Source organism: Muntiacus reevesi, chromosome 9 (genome assembly GCF_963930625.1).
Source record: "Muntiacus reevesi chromosome 9, mMunRee1.1, whole genome shotgun sequence".
NCBI lineage: Eukaryota > Metazoa > Chordata > Mammalia > Artiodactyla > Cervidae > Muntiacus > Muntiacus reevesi.
Genome location: NC_089257.1, coordinates 81,116,677 through 81,137,891, shown reverse-complemented (window position 1 = coordinate 81,137,891; position 21,215 = coordinate 81,116,677). Strand labels below are relative to the sequence as shown.

At 37.3% G+C, this 21,215-nt stretch overlaps 1 protein-coding gene across 1 annotated transcript in view; it reads right to left on the bottom strand.

Moving 5' to 3' along the window:
* Positions 1-21,215, bottom strand: part of CNTN5 (contactin 5) — a 1,527,443-nt gene that overhangs the window by 451,874 nt on the left and 1,054,354 nt on the right. The window contains exon 7 of the mRNA XM_065944251.1: positions 12,594-12,689. Coding sequence (XP_065800323.1) covers positions 12,594-12,689 — 96 coding nt within the window. The remainder of the gene's footprint in view (positions 1-12,593; positions 12,690-21,215) is intronic.

The following is a 21,215-nucleotide window of genomic DNA, read 5'->3' as shown; positions in this document are numbered from 1 at the left end:
CCCTGTTTAGATGGTCACCTACTTGTGTTCTCTTGATTTGTTTAGCCATACAGTATCTGGTTCCATAGTGAGTTTGAGGCTGGTATATATTCATCTTCAATTAGTTCAGGTCAAATTTTCTTTGTTGTTTTTGTTCAGTCACCAAGTCGTGTCTGACTCCTTGTGACCCCATGGACAGCAGCACACCAGGCCTCCCTGTCCACCACAATCTTCTGGAGTTTGCCCAAATTCACGTCCATTGAATTGGTAATGCCATCCAACCATCTCATCTTGTCATAAGTCTTTTATTTCCTGAGTACTAAGTGTCTCTGCTGAAGTTTTATAGCTCAGACATAAGTTCTAAAGGCCTCCTTTGCTCTGTCCTAATTAAAACTTCACAGAAGAGAAATCGCAGGGCTAGAGGAAATGCAGGGAATAGCATCTGGAATAAAACCGTGTCCTTTAGCCATGCAGCATCCTTCGCTGTTTGAGTAATTTTCAGAAATGGATAAACTATGCATCAGAGAGTTTGCAATGAGAGTGTTAAAGGGACAATGAACTGCGCTTTGGTCCTGTGTCAACTTGTACGCCAGGCCTTAAGCACTCCTATCACTTACTGACTTATAAATTCAGCTATATTCTATGATGGTGCAAAACATATATGCAGACATGACATGTTAGTCTGTAAATCATTATGTAATACCATTAATCCAGTTTTCTCGGCTATAAAATAACCAAGTATTATATTTTATTCTCCTTCACTTTAAGACTCAGGATGCACTCAGCACTGTTACCCATGAGTGCCATGGAGTCCCCACAATTCTGTGATTGGAGGAGGGACAGTAGGGGGATGGATTGGTTTGGAGAACATGTTTGGGGGAACTGGACCTGTTTCTATGGTTTTGAATTTTTAGGGATACAAATTTATCAGACTGGGCATTTATTTTACCTGGGACTCAGTCATACATAATTTTACAAGATCACCAAGGCAAACAATACCAGGTTAGTACAAGTGAGGATAAGCAAAGGGTCCAGGCAGTAGAATAAGGACAATGATAACATTTGTTGGAAATAAATCTTAATTATTATGCTTTTTATCTGGATGCAGGTGGCTTTATGTACTCTGATGTTTCTTCTACTTTAAATCAACTTTGTTGGGACCACGCTTGCATCTTCTAAGGTCTTTTCCCATCTGTCTCAGTATCTACCGGGTTTCCCAGGAAGGAAAGTGGTGATGAACCCGCCTGCCAATGCAGGAGACATAAGAGATGTGGGTTCAGTCTCTGGGTTGGGAACACCCCTGGAGGGGGTCACAGCAACACAACCCAGTATTCTTGCCTGGAGAATCCCAGGGATAGAGGAGACTGGTAGGCTGCAGTTCATAGCGTCACAAAGAGTCTGACATGACTGAAGCGACTTAGTACCCATGTACTGTATCTCTTGAGGATATAAGCTCCTCTCTTTTACAGGCATTGAGCCTCTGGTGTTCCAGGGCATATAGAAGGTGCATTAAACTTTGATTATTCTAGCTTTTGCATGTTTAAAACTATAACAATGCAAACTTTAAATAGTCAATAAATCTTTTTCCTCCAAGCAGTTAATTCTTACAAACATTTAAAAAATGTGAACTGTAGGTTTTTTTAATTTCAGTGTGATCTGTTGCAATTTGTGCCACATAAATGAATAAATTCTGTCAGTAATTCAAAGTTATTTAAACCGGTTGGTATCATAGAAACAGAATAGCTATTTTTTGCATGTTATATTGGGGTTTTTTTTTCCCCCATGATGTTTACTATACAAAGAGAAATCATGCTGTTCACACTGTAAACACTCTTGCTGAGAGCTCCCAATCAATCTCATAATCAATCCTGAGACAACTATGCTGATTATGCCTAAAATTATAGTCTCCTGCCCAGATCCCTTTCCTAGACTTCAGACTTACATATGCAATTTTCTGTACTATCTACAGGTACATAATTCTTCACATATCCATGACTCAACTAAACTTATTCTGTTCTAAACCAATTTTTTATCTTAGCCATAAAACTAAGTTTCTTTTCTTCCTCAAATTCTGTTTGATTAGTGAGTGAATGATTGAATCAATTAATCCCCAGAAGCAATCATATAAGCAATCCTATAAAATCAAAATGACTTTAAATAGGCATATTAAGATTTTACATACTATTTCTAAAATAATAGAAATAAAATGCATAATTTTAAATTGAGTAGAAGGAAACATTCATTTAAAAACCTTCCATTAAATAAAAAAGTCTGAAAGAGTGAAATGAGGGCAAATAAATCATAGGAAAAGGATAGCAATTAGTAAAAAATGAGGTGGTATAAATAAATAGGCTAAGTTCATTAATTAAAAGATAATATATACTCAATAAGCATTTGTTGAATAAAACGGTAAGTACAATATTTGATATTATAAAATAAGAATTTTGAGAGGTTAATAAGTTCATTGATTTTTTTTAAGTCTTATTTGTGTTCATGGTATAAATTGTATATATAGTGTGTATATATACATATATATATATATATATATATGTATATATATATAAAGCAATGTACTATAGCTTTATCCAAAATACATATTATATGGCATAAAATATACCAAAGACTGAAATCCTGGTTCCATCATTTACTAAAGATGAGAGCTTAACTGTTTCACTTAATCTTTTCTAAAGTTTCTATAGGTTCCTCATCTTTACAACAGGGATGACAAATAATGGCCAACTCTCAGATATTATGCAAGGATTATGCTGGCTGTGCTGTTGTGTCCAACTCTTTGCGACCCTATGGACTGTAGTCTACCAGGCTTCTCTGTTCATGGGATTCTCCAGGCAAGAACAGTGGAGTGGGTAGCCTACCCCTTCTGCAGGGGATCTTCCCAATCCAAGAATCAAACCGGGCTCTCCTGCATTGCAGGAGGATTCTTTACCAGCTGAGCTATCAAAGAAGCCCTTGCAAGGATTTTATGGTTCAACAAATGTGAAAATATGATTGCATATTATAAAATGTTGCATTCATGATATATTTTTTAACTGCAGTCTACTAGATGTACAAAAATTTTAATTTCCACTTTGATATAAGTGTGCAAGCTTCTGAGATAATACTTCTGCACAAAATAGGACCAAAACATATTTAAAGTTAAATAGTAATTACTGATTTGCTATTTAAAAGTCTGTGGTGATAACCTCTAAACCTTTAAGTAATTCTATGCTTGGTTATATATTTTATGAGGCTTATGTTTACATTTTCAGAGGGCTTCTTTAATATAGTAAAACCCTGAATTTCAAAATTTCTAAATGACAGAACTGTTTTTTTGGCAACCAAAGTCACTTTCATCAGATGTGTTTCAGAATCTAAAAAGATATATCTATTTACAGGTAGGTGAATAGCTACTTCAGTATCCAGTCAAGATGTTTTTATTCACAGCTATTACTGATAGGAATTAATATTGCTCTCTTGCAAAGTAAATGGGGAAATTCAGCAAATAAATCAACCCTAGCTTTTGCTTTTAATCACAGGGAAAAAAAGTGCATTGTACATCCATTTGAGGTAATAAGAAAATGGATTTGATGGCTATTTCTGAATATTATTTAATCTTCTTTGATGCATAAAGTGTTTATAATTTCACATCGTTATCACTAAAGTATAGCACTTGCTAAACTTTGAAATAATAATCATCATATTTGAATAATGTTATTTGAAATAATAATATTTGAATGTGACATTAGGTGACCCAAATATCTATCATAAATAAGAGCTGGTTATGATAAACTGATAGCAGGAGCCTGATGAAAACTTTTTAAAGCCCTATGAAACTCTCATTAGAATCAGCACATTTATTCAGTTATTAAACATGCATTTAATGAATACTTACTCTTCTACTTTTTCATATACTTACAAGTGTCAGGTACTGCATGAAGTATTAGAGATAAAATATGAGGTAAAAGGTTTTATACCATTAAGGAACATATAATCTACTAGGGGAAATTAAAATATTAGGAAATGTTTACTTTCAACACTTTACTTCATTTAAATTTTTGATAAAATAAAATAGTAAGTCAATTGTGATTGAAAAGATGGTAGTAAAATAAGAGTGGAGAACAAAAGAGAATCAAGCATCAGTTAACTAGGTATGCTGTGATGATCTGTTGGACTGATCACCCATTCCATAACACTTTATGGAAAAACCTGAACGAACATTTGGCCAATGCAATACATAACTATTTCGACTTGACAGAAATTTGGGGCTGAGATTCTAATATGGATCAGGTTATTTACTCATTTCACAGTGCACAATCTTAGCCCACCAAAACAAAGGCAATTGTTGAGGCCTTTGCTAACAGGTGCCAGACCAGGAAAGCAATCACAAGGTCCTTTCATTGAGTAGCCCTGGCTTATTCTTTCTACACTCACCGTTCCTCTACAGCAAGAATTTTCTGAGTTGACTTTCCCAAGACAATTTCAAACTTGTCTTTCTCTTAGGATTAATCCACTATTTCACAGTATGATTGTGACTTAAATTAAAAAATCCAATCAGGTTGCAGTTTTTATTTTTATTTTATATTTATTTTATTCTTCCATATTGATGATATGAATCATGTTCATTTATCTCTTCTTCAATTCACAACATCATTATAACAGAAAGGTAAATGGTAAGAAAATTTTCTTACTACACAGCTGATCTATTTTTCTTTGTTCTTAGGATTTCTTTCTCAGTTTCTGATGATTATATATGGGCTAAAAACCTTGGCCAATTTTATTTATTTATGAATATTATGCATGTACTCATTCAACAAATGTTTTTGAGCCCCTACTCTATGCCAGTCATTGTTCTAGATATGAGGGTCAACACTGAACAAAAACTACAAAAATTCTGCCCTTGTGGGATTTGTATTCTATTTCAAGAGAACAGAGAATAAGCAGTAAGTAAATTTCTATAATGTATGGAAAATGATCATCATTGTAGAGAAAAATAAAACAGAGAAAGAGGAAAGGAATTGTGGGGGCTCATATCAAAATAGGAAAATTAGAAAAATTTTCACCAAGCAGGTGAGTTTTGAAGAAAGATTTGAATGTGAAATAGTGAGCCATTTAAATGGCAAGCATAAGAGGAATCAGGCATTGAAAATAGCAACTGGAGAGACTTTGAGGCAAGACTATACCTAGTTTCTGTGGACTATCAGAGAAACTAATATAACTATATATGAAAAAGCAAGAAAGAGAATAGTAGGTAAGGTCAGAGAGATTATATGGAGTCAAATGGTAAGGATTCTCCAAGTTATTGTCAGTCAGGCAGTTCAGTCACTCAGTCATGTCTGACTCTTTGCGACCCCATGGTTGCAGCACGCCAGGCCTCCCTGTCCATCACAACTTCCTGAGTTTATTCAAACTCATGTCCATTGAGTTGATGATGCCAGCCAACCATCTCATCCTCTGTCATCGCCTTCTCCTCCCACCTTCAATCCTTCCCAGCATCAGGGTCTTTTCAAACGAGTAAGTTCTTCATATCAGGTGGCCAAAGTACTGGAGTTTCAACTTCAGCATCAGTTCTTCCAATGAATATTCAGGACCAATTTCCTTTAGGATGGACTGGCTGGATCTCCTTGAATTCTAAGGGGTTCTCAAGAGTCTTCTCCAACACTACTGTTCAAAAGCATCAATTCTTTGGCGCTTAGTTTTCTTTATAGTCCAACTCTCACATCCACACATGAGTACTGGAAAAATCATAGCTTTGACTAGGTGGACCTTTGTGGAAAAGAATATCTCTGCTTTTTAATATTCTGTCTAGGTTGGTCACAGCTTTTCTTCCAAGGAGCAAGCATCTTAACTTCAGGGCTGCAGTCACCATCTGCAGTGATTTTGGAGCCCAAAACAATGAGCTGGAGCAGTGGCTGTGTGGTGCTGGAGTGACTGTGAGGAAATACCCCACATCCAAAGGGAAGCCCCATCAGACCGTAGGCACTGGAATATCAGCTGTGAAGCACTGGAGCAACTTTGTGGAGATATCCCATGCCCAAGGGCAAAGGAGAAACCTCAGAAAGATGGTAGGAGGGATGAAATTGCATTTAGAATCAAACCCCCATACCAGCCAGAGATACTCAGAGGGCTCAAACAAACCTTGTGTGTACCAAGACCCAGAGACCCCACAGAGACTGAGCCAGAACTGTGTTTGAGTGTCTCTTATGGAGGTATGGGTCAGCAGTGGACTGCTGCAGAGGCAGCGGCTCTGGGTGCAGCAGACCCGGGTGTGGCATAAGCCATACTCCTCTTAGAGGAGGTCATCATTAACCCCACCACAGAGCCACCGGAACTTACACAGGACTGGGAAACAGACTCTTGGAGAGCACAAACAGAAATATGTGCACACCAGGACCCAGGAAAAAGGAGCAATGACCCCACAAGAGACTGACCCAGACTTGCCCATGAGTGTCCAGGAGTCTCCGGCGGAGGAGTGGGTCGGTGGAGGCCTGCTGCAGAGTCGGAGGCACTGAGTGTAGCAGTGAGTGCATGGGACCTTCTGAAGGAGGGTGCCATTATCTCCATTACCTCCACCATGGTTTGGTCTCAGGTCAAACAACAGGGAGGGAACACAGCCCTGCCCATCAAGAGAAAATTGGATTAAAGATTTACTGAGCATGGCCCTGTCCATCAGAACAAGACCCAGTTTCCCCCTCAGTCAGTCTCTCCCATCAGGAAGCTTCCATAAGCCTCTTATCCTTCTCCATCAGAGGGCAGACAGAATGAAAACCACAATCACAGAAAACTAACCAATCTGATCACATGGACCACAGCCTTGCCTAATTCAAGCTATTGTCAGTAAGGACTTGAGCACTGACTGAATGAGATAGTATATTAGTCTGCTTAGGGTGCCATTGCAAAATGTCATAGACTGACTGGCTTAAACAATAGTAAATGATACTGAGGCTGGAAGTCTGAGATCAGGGTTTCAGCTTAGCTGGTTTCTGCTGAAATGTCTCTGACTGGCAGACAGCCACATTCTCACTAAATTGGAAAGAAAGAGCAAGCTCTCTGATATCTCTTCTTATAGGGGCACTAATTCCATCATGAGGGCCTTACCCTCAAGGTCCCTCTGTACACCTAGCTACTTTCCAAAAGACCCATCTCCAAATATTGGGGCTTCATATGAACTTAAGGATAACTCAATTCAATCTTTAGCAGGCAGGAAGTTTTTTGAGTATTTTGGACAGAGAGGTGACATGATAAAAACTATAAGGCTATGGATTTTCCAGTGGTCATGTATGGATGTGAGAGTTGGACTTTAAAGAAATCTGAGTGCTGAAGAATTGAAGCTTTTGAACTATGGTGTTGGAGAAGACTCTTGAGAGTCCCTTGGACTGCAAGGACATCCAACCAGTCCATCCTAAAGGAGATCAGTCCTGGGTGTTCATTGGAAGGACTGATGATGAAGCTGAAACTCCAATATTTTGGCCACCTCATGCGAAGAGCTGACTCATTGGAAAAGAGACCCTGATGCTGGGAAAGGTTGAGGGCAGGAGGAGAAAGGGATGACAGAGGATGAGAAGGTTGAACAGCATCACCGACTCAATGGGTGTGAACTCCGGGAGTTGGTGATGGATAGGGAAGCTTGGCATGCTGCAGTTCATGGAGTCGCAGAGTCAGACATGACTGAGAGATTGAACTAAGGTCACACTTAGCTACCATGTTGAGAACAGATTTTTAAAAGATAAAGGCAAAAATAATAGAGAACCGTTAAAAGGCTATTGCAATATCTTAGGTAGGTGATAATTATACCTTATACTAGAGAACTGGCATGGAAGGTATGAGAAATCGTCAGATTTCAGATAAAATTTAAAGTAAGACCAATAAAATTGTGGACAATTTTTATGTGAGGTGTGAAAGAAAGTAAGAAAAAATGTCTCAAACACTGATGAATTGCAAGGAATGGAATTGTCATTAATTTAGGGGGAAAAGATCTCCTATTTGGGGAGGATTTAACCAGGCATTCAGTGTTTCTCAGGGTGAGTATGCAGTGTCTATTAGCCATGCAAATGGAAATGCTGAGTAGGAAGTTAGATGTACAACCAGATTCCTGATTGGAGACATACATTTGGGAGATGTCAGTATTTAAAGAGTATTGTGGGGTGAAATATCAGGGAATGAAGCTATATTAAAGAAAGAAGTTCAAAACCTGACTCGTGAGTGGCTGTCAGATCATGAGTTTCAGGAGATGGGGCAAAATTAACACAGGGGATTACAAAGTAAGGTAAGAGGAAGACTAGTGTGTGTGGAATTCTGCAAGAAGGTGTTCTATAAAAGAAGGAATTTCCAATATGAGGACTGAAAATAATGTTATAATGTTAAAAAGTGTCATAAACTGAGGTATATCCATACAATGGAATACAATTCAGCTATATGGAATAACATACTGACAAATATGGATGCACCTTTGAAACATTAAGTGCACACACACAAAAATTGCACATTGTATAATTTCACTAAAATAAAATTTTTAGGAAAGGTAAAAATGTAGAGACAGAAAGTGGATCAGTGATTACATGAGGACATGGGTGGAAATGCCTTTGTGAAATAATGGAAGTTCTAAACTTGGACTGCGGTGACAGTGGCACAATCGTGTTAAACATACAGAAGCTCATTGAACTGTACACTTAAAACAGGTGAGTGTTCTGGGATAGAAACTGGCTCTCAATAAATCTATTAAAAGGTTAGAGAAAGAGACAGAGAAAGAGGGCAGAAAGCAAGAAACAGACAAAAAGACAGCATCAGAGTTGAACTGGATAATGCACATACAAAGCCTCTGAAGAGTTTGCTATGGAGAGAAGCAGAAAAAAATGAGGTGGTAGCTGAAAGAGGAGAGGTTTGCTTTGCATTGTTTTGCTTTCAGATGGAGGAGGGGACTGTATGGTTGTACCCTGTTAGGAATGACCCAGAAGAAAGTAAACAATCTGTGGTGAAAATTTAGAAGAGCATAACAGAGAATTACTAAAGTGATTTATTTAAGTAGATAAATAAGGATGAATTACAGTACACAGGTTGAAGGATGGGCCTTAGGAGCACAGCAGTACATCTATACTAAAGAAGAGAGGTTAGAATATGAAACAAATGTTAATGAGTGTGTAATTTGGTGATGAAGGCTTGTGTAAGTTATCTTCTAATTGTTTTTCTTTTCACAATGAAATGGTTATCAGCTGAAAGTGAGGATGGGAGAAAAATTGAATGATGGGAGACATATTGAAGGTTTGACAAAATTACAGTGAGAGGGCTAGGTTTGGTTTTTTCCCCCCTTAATTTCTGGTCAGCATAAGTGCACTTGAGATTCATAGTTTGGATTTTAAATTTAGACTGTATGCATGAGTGCTGAGTCACTTCAATCGTGTCTGACTCTGCAACCCTATGGACTGTAGTCCACCAGGGAATCTGTTCATGGGATTTTCCAGGCAAGAATATTGGAGTGGGTTGCCATGCCCTCTTCCAGGGAATCTTCCCAAGCCAGAGATCCAAACCACATCTCTATGTCTCCTGCATTGGCAGGCAGGTTCTTTACCATTACCACCGCCTGGGAAGCCCCAAAATTTAGACTAATGTGCCTAATTATTTTCATAGTGTCATATATACATTCATATGTATATACATATGTATTTGCTACACTGTGAGGCTTGTGGGACCTTAGTTCCCAGACTGACCAGGGATTGGACATGTGCCCTTGACAATGAAAGGGTGGACTCCTAAGCACAGGACCGCAAGGGAATTCCCTTTATAGTCATATAAAGTTGAGTAGTTTCAGGTTGAAGAATGGGTTTACATTGGGATTACGATTTTGCTGAGTGTTGTGAGGCAAAAGAAGGTTGAAGTAATTAAGGTTGTAACTAAAAAAAGTGATAATGATTGAAGGAGAAAAATGAGACTCAAAGAAGGGGAACAAAGGTGAAAAGGAGGTAGAATCTAAGATTTGCAGATTTCAGTGAGGTTGAAGTGTTCCTGGAATCAAGGAAGCAGTGAGCAGAAAACGTACGTATTCTCAGTCGCTCAGCCAAGTCCGACTCTTTGTGGCTCCATGGCCTGTAGCCTGCCAGGCTCCTCTTGCACATGGAATCTTCCAGGAAAGAATACTGGAGTGGGGTGCCATTTCCTATACTAGAGTAGGGTACTGTTTCCTACTCCAGGAGATCTTCCTGATCCAGAGAACAAACTTGAGTCCCCTGTGTCTTCTGCATTGGCAGGCAGATTCTTTACCACTAGTGCTAACTTAACTGGAAGCCCAGTTACGAAACCATAGCGGCGGGTAATAGCAGATGAAGTGCCTGAGAATGATTGTAAAACAAGACCTTGGAATGGCAAAAGGAAGACAAAATGAAAAGGAGTAAGCTGGGAGTGTGTAAATGACAGCAACGAAGATTTGCAGAGTCTAAATTGAAATTTTAAAAACGGAGGGGTCCTTTTTTTGTAAGGAGAATAGAGAATGTGCAATGAGGAGAAAGGAGAATATGTGTTCCAATCTCACTTTGAATGGCACATAAACAATCTGACAGAATAAACAGCCATAACATTAAAGGGCTGCAGTGGAAGCCATGTCTTTGTGGGATGTGCAAGTTTCAATTGGAACCAGAATATAATTGACATGCTCAACAAAAAGCTAGAGATATATTATAAGATTTGGCTAATCAAGGGATAAATGACCAACTTGTAAGTGTTAGACATTGGCCTGGAAGCTGAGCTACTCGTTATTTCGGGTCATGCATGTGTCCCCCAAAATTCTGTTATGCTAACACTGATGTTTGAATAAGTCATTTCATGTAACACTTCAACATGTGTACCTAGTAGAATATAACTTTGTCTATAATTTTAAATTATCTAATAAGTCTACTATTTCTTATGACACATATATTGTCATACAATACAATAACAAATAAGCCAGCTTTATTCTTGTTGATCTCAAAGAACACATTTTTATTTATTCAATCAATTATTCATACATATTCTTATCTTATGCTTGTCATGTATACAATTCATTATACTATTGTTTTCCCATTATAAATCTTCTGTATATAGTTTTCTCTGCCAATTGGATAATTTGTTTATGTGTAATCTTACAGTTTTGCTTCTTGACGCATTCTCTTTCATTTCATTTTTTAACATATGTTCCAACAGCCCTACAACATAGATTGTATCTCAGAGAAAATCTTGCTTTTTTCCCATGGGAGTCACTGCATATTGCTAATCCCTGTAAAATTGCTGATGAACACTTTCATCCTCTGCAGAGTCTGTTGCCTCGTCTTCCTCCTTTCCCTAGCCCCTCTCCATCTTCCCCTCCTTTTTTATCTCTAACACTTATTTATCTAATACTTCTCTTCAAACTAAATGTAATAACCAACATTAAACATATTAATTTCATAGGATTCTCTTAAGCCTACTAAAATCCATTTTGAAAAAGGTAAAACACATGTAGGTAAGACTGGATATGTTTTCTGTAAAGTTCACAAACTACTCACAAAAGGATTGGAACAACTGGATTGACATATTGGAATTAAGTTGATATAACTCAGAAATTATTCCTCACAGTGATTATTATCTCAGTTTCAAAGTAAAATATTTAAAAAAATATTTTCCTGTTGAAACTTAGCTTACTTTTCTTTCAATTAAAAAGAAAGTTAGGGCCTGATAGAGATGAGAAACTTTAAGAAAACTGATTTGAGGTCTTATTGCAAAGTATGATAAGGATTATCTATGATAGGACAAAATTGGGCCCCAATATTACACTAGCAATGCAACCTAGAGACAAGTTTGATTTTCACTCTAAACAAAAAAGAAAAACTGATTGAGGTTACCAGGATCCTGAAATCGGTTTCCACTTGTTAACTAAAATCTTCATTATTTCTCATGTAGAAATAGACATTTGATTCTCTCTCTTTCTCTTTAATTGATGCTGGCCTTTCTTAAACTGCATTACAGGAAAACTTAACTGAGTTGCAAAGAGGTACTCACTTCTAATTATAGAACTTAAACCAAATGGATATAATTATCTGTGAGTTGGGCGAGAGGGGAAACAATTAATCTGAGCACAGTTGACTATTCTGTACTTCAAACCCTGAGAAATACTTACCTATCATGATAACTTTTACAAACAAAAACTCAAGTGGTCAGAAAATAACAAGCAAATCATAGCTGTATGAAACTCAAGAAATATTTCTTCACATCTTTTGTTCCAGTGTGAAAAATTACGCCATAAACAACCCGGTCTCCAGCTTATCTTCTAACACAAGAGGCGCATTGGTGTTCATTTAACTCAACTCTGACATTCCCAACAATTCTGAAAAGTCCCTAACTCTGTCAGCTTATCACTTTCCCTGTGCTCCGGGTAGTATATTCCTTCCTGGTGGCAGGCAGAGACATCCGCGAGCAGGACGGTCCGCACTCAGGGGTCTTATCAGAGGAGCTCAGTCTCCTGGCCTGCGGCATTTAGAGAATATGGTCTTTACTTACTCATCCGGTACCCTGATACACATCGAGAAAGCCACGCACATGTCACCTGAATGTTCCCTGGTCTAAAGGAAGGCGCACACGGGAGGAGAGGAGCGGACAGGAAACGGGAGGCGACCTACCTGGCGAGTGAGGCGGCGGCGAGCACAGGAGGACGACGCCCTGGCCTTCCCGCACGGACACCGCGCTCCTCGTCCGGCCGCTGAAGTTGCCCAGATCTGCGAACGGAACACAGCGCTCAGATGCGACGCAGGAAGGAGCTTGAAGATACACTGCCCTTGTAACGTGTCCTTACTTGTCTATCATTATCTAAACAAGGTTTCTTTCTCTTTGTGGAGCAGTGAGAGGAAAGTTTTAACAATAAATCTCTACCATCCAATTTTAAATATCACGCTTTTCAGACTATGTTTGCGTTCCTAATTTCTATGTATAGTGCATACAAATTGCCAGTGTAGGGAGAAATTAAACAATAGCTACATAACACATTGAATAGTTACTGTATTTCTTATAATAGTTTTTACATATTAATTTTTCTACTACCAATCAAAGCCACTCATGCATATAAAGAACAGAAGTGGTTGGGGTGTCTGGTGCCCAAACCGCTTCCTAATTATCTGTCTGAAAATGGTATGTAATCATGCTAAAAATGGTATGTAAAACCCAGCATGAATTTGCCAAATTAGAGAGACTTGTGCACTCAAGCAAAATATAATGAAGATATAAGGACTCCTTTTCTATAAATGTGAGTGAAAATGTCATGTTACTTTCGTTTTATGTAAGCCTGGGATGGTGTGTACAAATTAATTATACTCATCCATTTTGATTATTCTAGAAATATTATAGTTATTGAAACACTCACTTGAATGTATGAAGGACTAACACATTGAGTTTCAATTGTCTTCCCTTAAATTTTCTTGCATTTGCACAATTTAAAAACATTGCCCTAAAAATAAAGTGGCCTTAAAAAAGAATGGTATGCATTATTTATACTTCTTTTATTTTTTATTAATCTATTCATAGTTCAGTACATTTGTACCTTCCTTTTTTCTTAGGCTTGGTTGATTAAATAACTGAGTTTTACAATAGCTTCTTGGAAATGATAGGAGTTCAATATTTTTATAAATAAACATTGTCTTAGAATTCCCATTTTGTCAAATCTTGTTACCCTGGTGAGAAATGCTTCTTGAAAATGTTCTGCCTTTCCTATCACTATAAATTATAAAGGAGATTTTAAAAAAACAAAAAACAAAAAACTTGTCATCATTTCCTGCTAAAGTTGTGTTGTTTCATAATAATACAATGTAGACCCTCAAATTTAATGTTTGTTAATCTGATGAATGATGAAGGTAAGCAGTCAAGAAAATATACTGAATGGATATGAAAGAGATAAATCATCAACTTTAATATTCTAAGAGAAATTCTATAAATTACATCTTTCAGAGAGGACTTACAATTTAAAATTTGCTGAATTTACAATCCAACCTTTTAAAATACATTCAAAACCATGAAGGACTAGTAAACAGTCAAGGCAGAATGAATAAATAGGAAGGAATTCATTATTGAGGAAAGTGTTTAGGATTTTACCTACACTGCACTTCATTGTAAATAGTTAAGTATATAATAGTTACTATAAATAAGTAAAGTGGTAAAACAAAAAGGAAAATCTATTCTACTGATTTTTTTGGTGGTTTGAAAAGCTACACACCAACTTCTAATAAAAACCAGTTTCATTAACTTTCAAATGTACATAATGCGTGGCTTTAAACTCATTTTCATTGACACTTAAAGATAGAAGCTGTCTTTCTTGTTTTCCCCAACAAACGCCCTCAATCTGAAAACAGCATGACAAGGCTTCCAGTTAACTTCCTTTGACTACTCTTACAAACACAACACCGTGAGCAATGGGGTTGTAATATCTCTTTAGAGATAATATGGTTTTATTTTCCTCTTTTCATCCTCATTGAATTTATAAATTCTGGAAAGCTATTTGGATATCAATTTATTCTAACTAAATTTCTTAAATGTTTTCTTAAAAGTATATATACTTATCTTCTAATACATTTACTACAAGTTTTTATTGTGCTCATTATGACTTTTCAAATCAACTTATTATAGTTAAAATATTTTAAGAGCAAACAATCCCAAATGAATGCCTATTTCTCATAAATTGAAGTATGGGTATAGCCTAGAAATTAGACACAGAAAAGAAAATTATAGAATAACTATGACCTGAATTGTGTTTTGAGATCTCAATGACTCAAAGGGTAATATCAGCCCTAACTGCTTTATTTTGTATCATCTGTTAATACAGGTACAATTCAACAGTTTCTCCTGGAATTGTCTTTGTGTCATTGCTTCCTAGGAGCTATAGCATCAGCAGTACAATAATAAATGGATTTTTTTCAATTGTGAATAGATCATTTTTGTCTCATAAAGACATACACAGAAATACTAAAGAAAAGCCTGCACTTTGATGAAAAGTGTGCTTTTTTCATTTAAATCTTTTCTCCTAGAATAAAAAAGAGTAAACCTCGATTATTTTTAATGTAAAAGTAGTCCTTGTGTCAGGCAAGATTCTGGTTGATCTGAGACCAGATTGATGTGAAAAAAAATTCTTAATTGGAGCAGGAATGGCGACTAGAGAGAATAGTCTGAATAAAAATACTGTTGGTTGTTTTGATCTCACGGTTAAGAGAAAGCAGTTACTTTGCAGGTGCTCATCAGAGAACTTAGTAAGAATAAGCATTCTATATATCAAAAAGAGAAATGCAAAAAAAAAAAAAAAAAAAAAAGAATTTTTATGGATGAAGCTTTGATTATCTTATTGTCACTTACAGCAGGTTTGATCCCTCTGTCAGGGAGATCCCCTGGAGAAGGGAATGGCAACTGACTCCTGTAGTTTTGCCTGGAGAATCCCATGGACAGAGGTGCCTGGTGGGCTACAGTTCATAGGGTCACAAAGAGTTGGACATGACTGAAGTGACTTAGCATGTACTCACGGGAAGTTAAAAAAAAAATCTGTTTCTATGTTCTATTTTGATCTTTAAGGTGAAAAATGAGTTAAAGTAAAAATTTTACTACAAGAACTCTAAAATTCAGGTTCAAATTATAAACTGAAATAAGCTTCTTTCTGCACTTATTATAAAAGGTATGGACTAAAAGACAAGTAATCTGGAGGAGGAAGTTTGTAATAAAGAATCACAAGACCTCAGGCTTTATTTTCTCTCAGATCTGTTTTCCAAGTCCAGAATTTCATGCAGAGTTTGATAGTGGAGCTTTAACTAGAACTGCAGCTTACACGATTATACCTATCCAACTAATTCATACAATTAATGATACAGCTGAGAGTCACATGTGACAGACTATAAGGTTGAAATGTGTGATTGGAAGCTTATTGACCACAAATAAAACAAATATTTTCCTCAATTCATTTAACAGGCATTTTTTTCAGTGCAAGCTGTATACCAAAAACTATGTTAGGCACTGATAATACAGAAAGGAAGGAAGACTTCCTAAAGGAAGTCTGTAGATATATGAACTAATCATACAATTGAACTAATCAAGTTAAATTGGAAGTGATCAAACAGGAGATGATAAGAAGGAACATCTACATTTTAGGAATCAGTGATATAATTGACTGGAATAGGCAAATTTAATTCAGATGACCATTATATCTACTACTGTGGGCAAGAATCCTTAGAAGAAAAGGAGTAGCCCTCATAGTCAACAAAAGTCTGAAATGTAGTACTTGGGAGCAATCTCAAAGATGATAATATGATCTCTATTTGTTTCCAAGGCAAACCATTCAATGTCACAGTAATCCAAGTCTATGCCCCAACCACTAATGCTGAAGAAGCCAAAAGTGAATGGTTCTATAATGACCTAAAAGACCTTCTAGAACTAACAGCAATAAAAAAAAAAAAAAGATGTCCTTTCATCATGGGGAATTGGAATGCAAAAGTAGGAAGTCACAAGATATCTGGAGTGACAAGCAATTATGGTGATGGATGTAAAAATGAAGCAGGGCAAAGGCTAACAGAGTTTTGCCAAGAAAATGCACTGGTCATAGCAAACACCCTCTACCAACAACACAAGAGAAGACTCTACACATGGACATCACCAGATGGTCAATATGGAAATCAGACTGATTATATTCTTTGTTGCTGAAGATGGATAAGCTCTATACAGTCAGCAACAACAAGACTGAGAGCTGACTTCACCTCAGATCATGAGCTCCTTATTGCCAAATTCAGACTTAAAATGAAGAAAGTAGGGAAGACCACTAGACCATTCAGGTATGACCTAAATCAAATCCATTACAATTATGCAGTGGAAGTGACAGATAGATTCAAGTGATTAGCTTTGATAGAGTGCCTGAAGAACTATGGATGGAGGTTTGTAACATCATATAGGAGGCCATGATCAAAACCATCCCCAAGAAAAAGGACTGCAAAAAGGCAAAGTGGTTGTCTGAGGAGGCCTTAAAAATAGCTGAGAAAAGAAGACAGGTGAAACGAAAAGGAGAAAAGGAAAGATGTATCCATATGAATGAAGATTTCCAATGAATAGCAAGGAGAGATAAGATAGTCTTCCTAGATGATCAATGCAAATAAATAGAGGAAAATAATAGAATGGGAAAGACTAGAGATCTCTTCAAGAAAATTAGAGATACAAAGGGAATATTTCATGCAAAGAATGGCACAATAAAGGGCAGAAATGGCATGGACCTACAAAAAGCAGAAGATATTAAGAAGGTGTAGCAAGAATACACAGAAGAACTATACACAAAGATCTTAATGACCTGGATGACCAGGATGTTGTGATCACTCATCTAGAGCCAGACATCCTGGAGTGTGAAGTCAAGTGGGCCTTAGGAAGCATAAATACAGACAAAGCTAGTGGAGGTGATGGAATTCCAGCTGAGCTATTTCAAACCTAAAAGATGGTGCTGTGAAAGTGCTGCACTCAATATGCCAGCAAATTTGGAAAACTCAGCAGTGCTCACAGGGCTGGAAAAGCTCAGTTTTCATTCCAATCCCAAAGAAAGACAATGGCAAAAAATGTTCAAACTACCACATAATTGCACTCATCTCACACTTAGGCAAAGTAATGCTCAATAATCTTGAAGCTAAGCTTCAGCAGTATGTGAACTGAGAATTTCCAGGTATTCAAGCTGGATTTAGAAAAGGCAGAGGAACCAGACATTAAGTTGCCAACATCCGTTGGGTCATTGAAAAAGAAAAGGAGTTCCAGAAAACACCTACTTCTGCTTTACTGACTATGCCAAAGCCTTTGACTGTGTGGATCACAACAACAAAATGTGGAAAATTCTTAAATAGATGGGAATACCAAACCACCTCACCTGCCTCCTGAGAAATCTGTATGCAGATCAAGAAACAACAGCTAGAATGTGACGTGGAACACTGGACTGGTTCCAAATTGGGAAAGGAGTACGTCAAAGCTGTATATTTTCACACTGCTTATTTAACTTATATGCAGAGTACATCATGAGAAACGTGGGGCTGGATGAAGCACAAGCTGGAATCAAGATTGCCGGGAGAAATATCAATAACATTAGATATACAGATGATACCACCCTTATGGCAGAAAGCAAAGAGTAAGTGAAGAACCTCTTGGTGAAAGTGAAAGAGGAGAGTGAAAAAGCTGGCTTAAAACTCAACATTCAGAAAACGAAGATCAAGGCATCCGGTCCCATCACTTCATGGCAAATAGATGGGGAAACAATGGAAACAGTGGCAGACTTTATTTTTCTGGGCTCCAAAATCACTGCAGATGGTGACTGCAGCCATAAAATTAAAAGATGCTTGCTCCTTGGAAGCAAAGGTCCTTGCCGACAAAGGTCCATCCAGTCAAAGCTATGGTTTTTCCAGTAGTCATGTATGGATGTGAGAGTTGGATCATAAAGAACGCTGAGAGCCAAAGAATTTGTGCTTTTGAATGGTGTTGGAGAAGACTCTTGTGAGTCCCTTGGACTGTAAGGAGATCCAACCCATCAATCCTAAAGGAAATCAGTCCTGAATATTCATAGGAAGGACTGATGCTAAAGCTGAAACTCCAATATTTTGGCCACCTGATGTGAAGAACTGATTTAATAGAAAAGACCTGGATGCTGTAAAAGATTGAACGAAGGAGGAGAAGGGGACGACAGAGGATGAGATGGCTGTATGGCATCACTGACAGGATGGACATGAGTTTCAGTAAACTCCGGGAGTTGGTGCTAGACAGGGAGACCATGCGTGCTACACAACGGCCAGGATTCAGGGCAACCCTAGTCCTCTATGTGACCAGAGTAGAGTGCACTGCTGGGAAGCATATGACATCTCCTATAAAAGGCTACTTTTCCAAGGTCAAGTGATATAGACAGCCTACCAAATACAAAGAAGTAAAAATAGCAGATCAGGCAAAATAGGTGACAAAAGAGTATGTTCCTAATAAAGAACAAGATAAACTGCAGAAGAATAAATAAGTGAAATAAAGATATGCAATCTCCCTGTCAGATGGTTCAAGGTAATGATCTTAAAGATGTTGAGAGAATTCAGTATAAGTTTGGATAAACAGAGTGAGAAGTTAGAAAAATTTAATAAAGTAAGAAAATATAAAGAAGAACCAAACAGAGGTAAATAGTCTAATAACTAAAAGCAAAAATACACTATAAGGTATTAACAGTAAATTAAACAATAAGGAGAAACAGAATAGCGGGCTAGAAGACAGAGTAGTGGAAATCATTGAGCTGAACAGAGAAAGAAAAAAGAAAAGAAATAAACAGTAAAAAGACAGTTCAACAACATCAAGCATATTAATAAACAAATTATAGACATTCCAGAAGGAAAAGAGAGAACGAGATGGTGAAGAAACATATCTGAAGACATAGTGGCTAAAAGCTTACTTAATCTGAGAAAGGAAATAAACATCCAAGTCCAGGAAGAGAGAGTTCCAAACAAGACTAAGTCAAAGAGGACCAACCCAAGACCCACTTTAACTAAAATGGGGGGAAAAAGAGAAAAAGAAAAAAAGAAAGAAAAATAAAGTGAATTTGTTTTATAAAGCAAAGGTAAAGCAGCTAATTATGAACAAACAAATTCCTATGTTGCTATCAGCCGATTTTCAGCAGAAACTCTGCAAGCAAGAAGGCAGTACAGCAAGTATTTAGAGTGAAGAAATGGAACAACCAGGGATACTATATGTGGCAACGTTTTCATTCAGATTTGACGGAAAGACCAAAAGTTTAAAGACAAGCAAAAGCTAATAGTCCAGCATGACCAAACCAGTTTTACAAAAAATGTTAAAGAGATTTCTCTAAGTAAAAAAAGTCAAAACTAGAAATATAACAACTACAAAAGGAAAAATAAAATCGGTAATAGCAAATATACAGTAAGGGTGCTAAATCAATCATGTATAAATTTACTAGGTGTTTAAAAGAGAAAAAGAGTAACTTTTTCTACATATCTACCATATGGAGTTAGCGATACACAAAATAAAAAGATGTAAAATATGATGTCAGAAACAATACAAAGAGTGGTGGAGTAAAAATGCAGGGTTTTAAAAATTCGCTTGAAGTTAAGATACACACACACACATGCCTCATGGTGAAAATGATAATCATTCAACCATGTCTAATTATTTGTGACCCCATGGACTGTAACCTGCCAAGATCCTCTGTTCTTATGATTCTCCAGGTAAGAATACTGAAGCAGGTTTCCATTTCCTTCTCCAGGGCATCTTTCCAACCCAGAGATCAAACCTGGGTCTCTTGCATTGCAGGCGGATTCTTTACTGTCTGAGTCACCAGGAAAGCCATTCCTCATGGCAACCACAAACTAAAAATCTATCAAATACAGATACACACACAAAAGAAAATAGAATTCAAATATAACACTAAGTGCAGTAATTAAATTACAAGGGAAGAGAGTAAAAGAAGAAAAGAACAACAATAAAATACTACAAAAAATCAAAAACAATTAAGAAAATGGCAGTGAGTTCATAATTGTCAATAATTAGTTTAAACATCAAGGGATTAAATGCTCCAATCAGAAGACAGAGTGACTGAATGGACACAAGCAAAACCATATAACAGTATCCTTAAAAACATCAAGCATGTAAAAGACACACTTAAGGTTTAAAGATATGTACAAACTTAGGTGGTCCTAAGATGGCAGAAGAATAGGATGGGAAGAACATTTTCTTCCCCACAAATTCATCAAAAGTTCATTTGAAAGCTGAGCAACTTCCACAAAACAATTTCTGCACACTGGCAGAGGACACTAGGCACCCAGAAAGGCAGCTCATTCTCTTAGAAAGGAGTGCTGTATGGCTGGAGAAGTCTTGAGGCTACTGTAAGAATAAGACTGAAAATCAGAGGCAGGAGGCTTAAATCCAAAATGTGAAAACCAGAGATCGCCTGACTCCAGGGCGATCTTCTGACAAGAGCTCATCCAAAAGCCTGCATAACTACACTGAAACCAAGAGCCAACAAGTTCCAGAGTTAGACATACCACGCTAATTCTCCAGCAATGCAAGAACATATCCCTGAGCATTAAAATACAGGCCGCCCATATACACCAAACCCATAGACACCACAAAAGTGTCTGGACACTTCATTGAGAGGAGAGAGAGATCCAGCTTCACTCACCAGAACACTGATGCAGGCTTCCTTAACCAGGAAACCTTGACAAGCCACTAGTCCAAACCCACTCACAGGGAGCAACCTGCACAATAAGTAAGAA